The 9,942-nt window shown below is 38.0% G+C and overlaps 1 protein-coding gene across 1 annotated transcript; it reads left to right on the top strand.

Annotated features, from left to right (window-relative positions):
* The first annotated feature begins 6 nt into the window (after window positions 1-6).
* Window positions 7-9,817, top strand: LOC117333503 (vacuolar protein sorting-associated protein 29). The gene is made up of 4 exons (XM_033892819.1): window positions 7-87; window positions 5,608-5,799; window positions 6,782-7,017; window positions 8,557-9,817. Exons 1-4 carry the CDS (start codon window positions 85-87, stop codon window positions 8,672-8,674), a joined length of 549 nt encoding a protein of 182 aa, XP_033748710.1. The 5' UTR covers window positions 7-84; the 3' UTR covers window positions 8,675-9,817.
* Window positions 9,818-9,942: the final 125 nt, after the last annotated feature.

Raw genomic sequence — 9,942 nt, 5'->3', positions numbered from 1 at the left:
AGGACACGTGTTTCAACGTAATTCACGGAAGTAGTTCTCTATGTTATTTCCGGATATTGATCACATGAACTTCTGGATTGCAAGATGGTAAAATGACTGTCTATGTATAATTTTTGTTAAGAACTCGGCACTTCAGTTGTTTTGGAAAGCAATAGAATCACGTTTTTTGAGAGACAACCGTTTCTTATGGCAATAGAATTAATTAGATCAATGTTATAATTGCAGTCGTCATCGTGGGGGTGTGTCAGGCTAACGTACGCGTGTTTTTGGTCCCATTGATATGCTCTGATCTCCTGTCGGGAGAAATCACAAACACGACTTCGTGTAATTCATTCATTACTTCATGCACATGTACTCGCATCATACACTATTGAATAGTTGGGTGTATTAACAGACGAGGCGAATACCCTTGCTTCATGTTCAAATGAAATGGATAATTGTGTTGTCATAGATCTTCTCTTCTTCTTATAATAACTCCCTTCCGTCAATAATGACGATTATGTGGAGTGTGTTTTGGTGTTGGGTGCACAGGGGCGCTGATTTAAAAAAAACTTGTTTGACCTAGTGTTTGTTTATTAGGGGTTCAAGGACTGAGTGTGGTATGTGTGCTTTGAAGCCCTCTAGTGTGGTGCACTGTACTACTGCTACCGGGAGGAGGTTCCGAAGGAGAATTTATATGTGTCCTTGGTAGCAGATATGTGTTTGTAAGTGTAGGGGTGTGCTTGTCTGGTTCTAGAGTCTGTTGGGTGAAGGATGTTCTTCTTCTTCTTCTTCTTTGGTTGGCTAACCTCCGTCAAAAATGACGATTACGGTTGTGAGAAGGATTGTACTATGCTTTAAAAGAATTAAAAACAGTGCAGGGATTTGGTTACAGTGAGAGGGTTTTTTTTTAAATTAATTTTTTTAGTGGAAACTAAGATAAAACATTATGAGGGTGTGTTTATGGTGTGTGTTTGAGATCATCAAGGGCTGCATTGTGTATATGTGCCTTGAAGATCTCTAGTGTAGTGCATTGTACTGCTGCCACTGGGAGGAGGTTCCATTGTGTTATTGTGTGTGGGAAGAAGGAGTATTTGTATGTGTCATTGGTGGCAGATAGGTGTCTGAAGGTGTAGGGGTGTGTTTGCCTTGTCCTAGGGTCTGCTGGGTGCATGATGCCGTGTGGGTCTATTGCGACATGATGGTGAATGATTTTGTATAATAGTATGAGTCTGGTCTTGAGTCTACGTGTTTGAAGTGTGGGCCAGTTGAGTTTGTCCATCATGTCTTGTACTGAACTTGTGTTGTGGTATCTGTTTTGTACGTATCGTGCTGCTCTGCGTTGAATTTTTTCTATTTGGTTGATTTGGTTTGTGTTGTGCGGGTCCCATATGGAAGAGCAGTATTCCAGTTTGGGTCTCACTAGGGCTTTGTATGCATGTTCTTTTATATGTTGTGAGTTTATTTTCAGGTTGCGTTTTAGGAAGCCTAGTGATCTTGGCGTTTGCGGTGATGTTGTTGATGTGTGTATCCCATTTGAGATTTTTCTGTAGTGTGAGTCCTAAGTATTTGCTGGCGTCGACTTGTTGCAGTGTGTGGTCGTGCAGTTTATAGTTGTATGTTGTTTTGGTGCGTTTGTTTGAAGTGGATATGATATTGCATTTGTTTGGGTGAAATTTCATGAGCCAGTCTTGTTCCCACTGTCCTGCTGCGTTTATGTCTTGTTGTAATTTGTGTGCGTCGTCTATGTTGTGGATTGTCTTGTAGATGATGCTATCGTCGGCGAAGAGTCTGAGAGTGCTGTGTTTGATGTAGTCTGGTAGGTCGTTGATGTATATGAGGAAGAGTATGGGGCCCAAGCAGGTTCCTTGAGGTACTCCTGAAGTGACTTGGACTTTGTCCGATTGTTTCCCTTCAAGTCATACTGTTTGGGTGCGGTGTGTTAGAAAGTCTGTAATCCATGTGAGTGTGTTCCCTGTAATTCCGTAGTATTTGAGTTTGTACTGGAGGCGTTTGTGTGGGACTTTGTCAAATGCTTTGGCAAAGTCCATTATGACAATGTCTGTCTGTTTGTTTGTATTGTTATTAAGTGTTAGGTCGTGTATGAATGTGGCGAGTTGTGTTTCGCATGATCTTGAGGAGCGGAAGCCGTGTTGGAGGTTGTAGAGTATGTTATTGTCCTCTAGATGTTTCATTGTTGCGCTTGTGATGATATGTTCCATGATTTTGCATGCGATACAGGTGAGTGAGATTGGGCGGTAGTTAGTGGGGTTGTGTTTGTCTCCTTTCTTGTATATTGGGTTTACATTTGCGTGTTTCCAGTCATGTGGTAGTGTCCCTGTGCTGAGTGAAGTGTTGAAGATTTTTGTGAGTATGGGTGCTATATGGGGTCTTTGAGCTGTTTAAGAATTTTGCCGTGTATTTGGTCAGGTCCTGTCGCTTTGTGGGGATTTATGTTTCCTAGTAATTTGTCTACTCCGTTGCGTGTAATGTGGATTTGCGGCATGGTGGGGTGTGGCGATGGTCCTTTGTCTGGTATATTGTTGTTGTGTTCTGTTGTGAATGTGGCTTGAAATTCATGATTGAGGATGTTTGCTTTTACGGTTGGGTCTGTAGTCAGATGTCCGTCTTTGCGAAGGGATGTGATGTCAGTATTTTCTTTTCTTGTGGTTTTGATGTAAGAGAATAGTTTTTTGGGGTTGTATTTTCGGTTAGGAGTGTGGGGAATCTGGTTCGTTTATGGGTATGTCTTTGATCATTTTCTCTATGTAGTTTAGGTATGCATTGCGTGTTTGTTTCTGTACTTCTGCTTTTATGGTTTTGTATTTTTGTGTGAGGTGGTGGTTAGTGCGGCTTTTGGAGTGTAGACGTTTGGACTGCTTTATGAGGCAGCGTAGGGGGTGTGTCATCCATGGAAGTCGGTGTTTGTAGGTCAGGAGTTTTTGAGGTATGTTTTTGCTTACTGATTCGTGGAGTGTCGATTTAAACTTGTTCCACATGTCATTTGCTGTTTTGTCAGTCTGTTGGTTAAGTGCAATATTTTTTAGTTGCTGTATTCTATGGATACATGTTGGTGTATGATTTTGTAGAACAGAATGAGTCTTGTTTGTAGTCTTCTTGTTTGTAGTGATGGCCAATTTAAGTTGTCTAGCATGTCTTGTACTGAGTTTGTGTTGTGGTATCTGTTTTGTATGTATCGTGCTGCTCTGCGTTGTATCTTTTGTAACTGGTTTATTTGACTTGTGTTGTGAGGGTCCCATATGGAGGAGCAGTATTCCAGTTTAGGTCTAACAATGGCCTTGTATGCATGTTCTTTGATGTGTTGTGAGTTTATTTTTAGGTTCCATTTCAAAAATCCTAGTGATTTGTTTGCATTTGATGTGATGTTGTTTATATGTGTGTCCCATTTAAGGTTGTTCTGTAATGTTATGCCTAAGTACTTGCTGGAATCTACTTGTTGTAATGTGTGGTTGTGGAGTTTGTATGGGTATTTAATTTTTGTGCATTTGTTGGATGTGGATATGATATTGCATTTGTCGGGGTGAAAGGTCATCAGCCAATCGTGTTCCCATTTGCCTGCTGCGTCTATGTCTTGTTGTAGTTTGGTTGCATCATTGATGTTGTGTATTATTTTGTAAATGATGCTGTCATCTGCAAAAAGTCTGAGGGTGCTGTGTTTAATGTAATCTGGTAAGTCATTTATGTAGATGAGGAAAAGGATGGGTCCCAAACAGGTTCCTTGGGGTACTCCTGAAATTTGAAATTTTGACTAGCGTAACGCGAGGGTCTATACTGACAGAATAAAACATCTAGATGAGACTAAATTGGTGTTCTGGGGTAAATAAATACCTTAATATATTTTATTGTATTTGCACCACATGGTGTCAGGGCCAGAAGAAACTCGGGCTAATTCAACCCGTGACCCCTAGTTAAATAATTTCCCCCTAGCCAAGTCAGAAGGAAACTACAAGTATTAGTGTAATAAGCTGTAATAGGAAGGAGTAATGAATGATACAAAGCTTTCCATGCTGGTGCTCGAACTAGTGAACATCCTATCACAAGGCTGCAAGGAAATTCCCCAAAGGCTAGAAGGTGACTGTGTCACTATATTCTGTTCACAATTTACAATTTGAACCTGCCACCCTACTCCCATTTCGAATTTTTTGACCACTCCCTACAACACACATCAACCCAGGTTCTATCTCAAAAAGATGAGAGCCTCTTGATCTAGCCCTTGGAGCGGCAAAACTATCTTGCCCGCACCTTGGATAAAATTAACACCGATCCTAGAGTAGAGCTGCAACCCTGTTACTTTAGTTCAGGTTTGGTTGGTTCTGTTGATCCTTTGCCTGGATACCAACCAGTATTTAAGGAAAACCTAAGAATAGAGTCAACCGCAGCAAGCTTGGGATCAATTGAATTTTCTTTATTATGGATCCATCTACCAGTTTTGCTGAACAGCGAGTTTCTTCAGGACAATAAAATGAGGAGAGCTTGTTCACTGAAGTACTAAAAAATGACATTTATGTCGTTCATTGTAACGTGAAACAATTAATATCACGATGATCATATCTATTTTTAATGTTCTTTAATGTTCCATCATGGCTATCTATTGAATGAACATTTCCTAGTCTGTAGCATTGAAAACATTAATACAATTTACTGATTATTTTTAAAGATACCTATATATGTGTACATAGTTTCTGCAAAAGTTGAAATCTCTTTGACCTGTACATGTAAGCACTATTGATCCATGTATCGAAGTGTTCAAGTTCACCCTGACATACTGTTCATGTGACTTGCATTCTAAACTCCTGTAGTCTATATATTATGTTACCTGTCTCTGATGTGGATGCTGTGTCACCACTGTCTGATAGCTCCATGTCCACCTGGAGGATTTCTAGAGCTTCACTGAGACCTGAACTGTTTATATGCTGGTCCAACTCTTAAGATTAAACCAGCACAAGGGATCTGTCTCCTATAGTACATTACTTGTCACTGGAGTTCATACTTGGGACATGGATTCACATTCGGGGTAAAGTGATGTGTTGTGTAATAAACAGTAGGTCCCTTTAAATTGAGCTTTATTTTTGTCTTTGGCCCATAAACTCATCATCTATGCATTCTTGGCATATTATTTCCTGTCAGGTGGGTGACGAATTTGCCAAATTGTCTTGTTCTTTAATGCCTCTGAAGGGGATCAAACCAATGCAAGGGTCCTTGATTCATAATCTACTAGTCTAACACCCTGAACAATAGGCTAAATAATTCTCTACGAAGACAGTAGGAAGCAGCTGAGTATTTACCATTGTTACATCCCAATTCTACTTTAAATTAACACTGTTATAAGCTCTGTTATAAGCTCTGTTATAAGCTCTGTTATATTAATATAAGCACTGAAGGACTCTGCACCTTTTTTAATACATTTGACTTTCTAATAAAAAGAGCATGGTGCAATAAATCTTTGGATTGATTAGAGTCACCAGCATTGTTATCATACCAATGGGGCTATTTATTATGGGTGTATCAACAGAAAGGGCAAGTGTTTAAGCTGAATAATCACATTTCTTCAGGAATTATAGATAAAAAGAAATATGTAAGTTGTTACATGCTTAATTCTCATTTCAGTTGGTTTTAGTACTAGGAGATCTTCACCTTCCTCACCGTTGCCATACACTGCCGTCAAGGTTCAAGAAATTACTTGTCCCTGGAAAGATACAACACATCTTATGTACAGGAAATCTTTGTACAAAGGAGTCATTCGACTATCTCAAGACACTAGCCAGTGATGTTCACGTTGTGAGGGGTGATTTTGATGATGTAAGTCATATTTATACTGATAAGATTGATTGATAGACTGAAGCTGATTAAGGCTATCAACCAATTATGATCTCATTTTATGCAGCAATACATACCCATCCATTTTAAAAATGAAGACTCAAAAGATTCATGCATACTTGAGAGAAAGTAATGTTGTCATGTTATATAATTAAAGTCAGCTATTTACAAAACAGGAATCTTGTTCCTCAAACAACTTTAAAGCAATAAGATTGTTTTGTAGCCCTGTTTGGTATAAAACCTTACTTCTTCCTAACCCTTAGATTGATTACATCTGAATTTGGTGTCAAACATCATTGGGGAAGTCAATCATATTTTATACAAATGAGGCTGGTATGATCCCTGTATGATCCCTGGGACCAGTGGAGTGGGGCTACAGAGGGGGGAACTTGGCTGAACTTTTGCTTTAAAACTTTACTCCTCCTTAACCCTTTGGTGGATTACAACCAAATTTTATGTGAAACATTTTTGGGAGAGGACAGTCATATTTTATGTAAATGAGGCTGAACTGACTCCTGTTGACAGGCAGGCGGGGCCCAAAAAGTATTTTATAAATGAGGCTGGTGTGACCCAAGTAGTGGGCTCCTAAAGGGGAACTTTGCTGTAATTTTGCTTTCTATATATAATGATTCCATTGTCAGATGTCTGTTAAGGGCCATGGCTTAACTAAGAAGGCTTTATAATTATGATATTAAGTATTGTGTAATGATTTGGAAACTACTTTAGTAACGTCGGCTTACTGGTAATCTTTAAAATGTTAGAAAATTAAGCATTGTCTTTATAGTGAAAGTAAAGGTGAGCGTAAAAGCATGCCACTAAACCACTCGTATGGTGATATAAATCTTATTTAAATACAAGATAGTATATAACACTACATGTTATTCGTATATTGTGCCGCCATTTGCAGCTCGTTTTTATTTGTTGAACAAATTATCTCAGTATTCCTTTATTGGTTTGGTTCCAGAACCTGAATTATCCTGAGCAGAAGGTTGTGACAGTAGGACAGTTCCGTATTGGTTTGTGTCATGGCCACCAGGTGGTGCCCTGGGGTGACACAGAAAGTCTGTCTATGGTTCAGCGTCAGCTAGATGTAGATATACTCATCTCTGGTCACACACACAAATTTGAGGCATTCGAGCATGAAAACAAATTTTACATTAACCCTGGTTCAGCTTCAGGAGCATACAATGCTTTAGACAGGTACGTTTTTCATACAGTGAATGAACCACCAATATGAAATTAAAATTTGAAGCTGATTAATTAGGACAGAGATCGAGTTACTCTCTAAAGTAGCTAATGAATTAGGACGGAGATCGAGTTACTCTCTAAAGTAGCTAATGAATTAGGACGGAGATCGAGTTACTCTCTAAAGTAGCTAATTAATGAATTAGGACGGAGATTGAGTTACTCTCTAAAGTAGCTAATGAATTAGGACGGAGATTGAGTTACTCTCTAAAGTAGCTAATGCATTAGGACGGAGATCGAGTTACTTTCTAAAGTAGCTAATGAATTAGGACGGAGATCGAGTTACTCTCTAAAGAAGCTAATGAATTAGGACGGAGATCGAGTTACTCTCTAAAGAAGCTAATGAATTAGGACGGAGATCGAGTTACTCTCTAAAGTAGCTAATGAATTAGGACGGAGATTGAGTTACTCTCTAAAGAAGCTAATGAATTAGGACGGAGATCGAGTTACTCTCTAAAGTAGCTAATGAATTAGGACGGAGATCGAGTTACTCTCTAAAGTAGCTAATGAATTAGGACGGAGATTGAGTTACTCTCTAAAGAAGCTAATGAATTAGGACGGAGATTGAGTTACTCTCTAAAGTAGCTAATGAATTAGGACGGAGATCGAGTTACTCTCTAAAGTAGCTAATGAATTAGGACGGAGATTGAGTTACTCTCTAAAGAACCTAATTAATTAGGACGGAGATCAAGTTACTCTGTAAAGAAGCTAATTAATTAGGACGGAGATCGAGTTACTCTCTAAAGTAGCTAATGAATTAGGACGGAGATCGAGTTACTCTCTAAAGTAGCTAATGAATTAGGACGGAGATTGAGTTACTCTCTGAAGTAGCTAATGAATTAGGACGGAGATCGAGTTACTCTCTAAAGTAGCTAATGAATTAGGACGGAGATCGAGTTACTCTCTAAAGTAGCTAATGAATTAGGACGGAGATTGAGTTACTCTCTAAAGTAGCTAATGAATTAGGACGGAGATCGAGTTACTCTCTAAAGTAGCTAATGAATTAGGACGGAGATCGAGTTACTCTCTAAAGTAGCTAATGAATTAGGACGGAGATCGAGTTACTCTCTAAAGTAGCTAATGAATTAGGACGGAGATCGAGTTACTCTCTAAAGTAGATAATGAATTAGGACGGAGATCGAGTTACTCTCTAAAGTAGTTAATGAATTAGGACGGAGATCGAGTTACTCTCTAAAGTAGCTAATGAATTAGGATGGAGATCGATTTACTCTCTAAAGTAGCTATTGAATTAGGACGGAGATTGAGTTACTCTCTAAAGTAAAGCTTAAGTCTTGTTTATTTTACAGCAATTCCGAAAGTTATTGGAATGTAAACTTAACAATCTTGTTGATCCTGCTGGAGGAAAACAACTAAATGTGTGATAAACTAAACCAGCATTGTTGTAAAGTGATAATGTAATTTTGAGAACTTATAAAAATAATCATTGGTATCACATACATGTCTTGGTAAGAATCCTGTGTTTTGTTTTTCCAGCAACACTTCACCGTCATTTGTTATCCTGGATATACAGCAGTCAACAGTGGTAGCCTATGTGTACAAATATATAAACAATGATGTCAAGGTAGAGAGAATCGAGTACCGCAAAAACTGAAATCCCGCAGACCAGAAAACTGTTGAAGTGATTTTCAAACTCATCACCATTTCAACACTACTTTGGACTTGATGATAGTGCTTTGGACCCATCTGAATGATACACACAATTTCATAAGATACACATTTTGTTGCGTGTCATCTTGCTAACATGTCATGCTGTCACCATTCTGTTGAAGTAGTTGATGAGTCAAATCTTGTTGTTTTCTCGTATTGATAAGTGTAATTATTCAGAGAAATCTGACTTATAATTAATGTCCTGTATGCTTCAGTAAACATCAATTTCTCACCTAGAAAATGTTGTGTATACAGTCAGTACATACAACAGTACCTAGTTTTCAGTACTACCTGTGAGCCTCTTGTTTTCAGTACTACATTTGGGCCTCTTGTTTTCAGTACTACCTGTGAGCCTCTTGTTTTCAGTACTACATTTGGGCCTCTTGTTTTCATTGCTACCTGTGGGCCTCTTGACCAAAAAAAGTGATTTGTGGATAATTTTATGTACATATCTATATGTATATAAACATTTGTATAAAAGAAATTGTTAAAACAGAACCAGTTTAAAAGTGTGAAGTAAGACCTAGTATAGTATAGCAGTGTAACATCAGATGTTGTTCTTGTCCTTTATGTTACAAATGGGTACTTGTAGTGATGGTTTAAACAGAAATCTGTACATGTGATGTTTTATGAGTTGCTAAAATACATATACTTCAAATACTAGTAAACATTTCATTACTATTTCAGTGCAATACAAATATAAAAGTCAATGCAAATATACAAGTCAGTTGTCAATACAGATATACAAGTCAGTTGTCAATACAAATATACAAGTCAGTTGTCAATACAGATATACAAGTCAGTTGTCAATACAGATATACAAGTCAGTTGTCAATGCAAATATACAAGTCAGTTGTCAATACAGATATACAAGTCAGTTGTCAATGCAAATATACAAGTCAGTTGTCAATACAGATATACAAGTCAGTTGTCAATGCAAATATACAAGTCAGTTGTCAATACAAATATACAAGTCAGTTGTCAATACAGATATACAAGTCAGTTGTCAATGCAAATATACAAGTCAGTTGTCAATACAAATATACAAGTCAGTTGTCAATGCAAATATACAAGTCAGTTGTCAATACAGATATACAAGTCAGTTGTCAATGCAAATATACAAGTCAGTTGTCAATACAAATATACAAGTCAGTTGTCAATGCAAATATACAAGTCAGTTGTCAATACAAATATACAAGTCAGTTGTCAATA

This window comes from Pecten maximus, chromosome 8 (genome assembly GCF_902652985.1).
Source record: "Pecten maximus chromosome 8, xPecMax1.1, whole genome shotgun sequence".
NCBI lineage: Eukaryota > Metazoa > Mollusca > Bivalvia > Pectinida > Pectinidae > Pecten > Pecten maximus.
The sequence above is the reverse complement of the archived record's forward strand: the minus strand, read 5'-3'. Positions and strand labels throughout refer to the sequence as shown.

What these genes read in the sequence shown, in the direction of transcription:
- LOC117333503 (XM_033892819.1), top strand. An exon ending in TGAGGGGTGATTTTGATGAT is followed by an intron (nt 5,800 to 6,781) that starts GTAAGTCATATT and finishes GTTTGGTTCCAG; the next exon opens with AACCTGAATTATCCTGAGCA. An exon ending in GCATACAATGCTTTAGACAG is followed by an intron (nt 7,018 to 8,556) that starts GTACGTTTTTCA and finishes TTGTTTTTCCAG; the next exon opens with CAACACTTCACCGTCATTTG.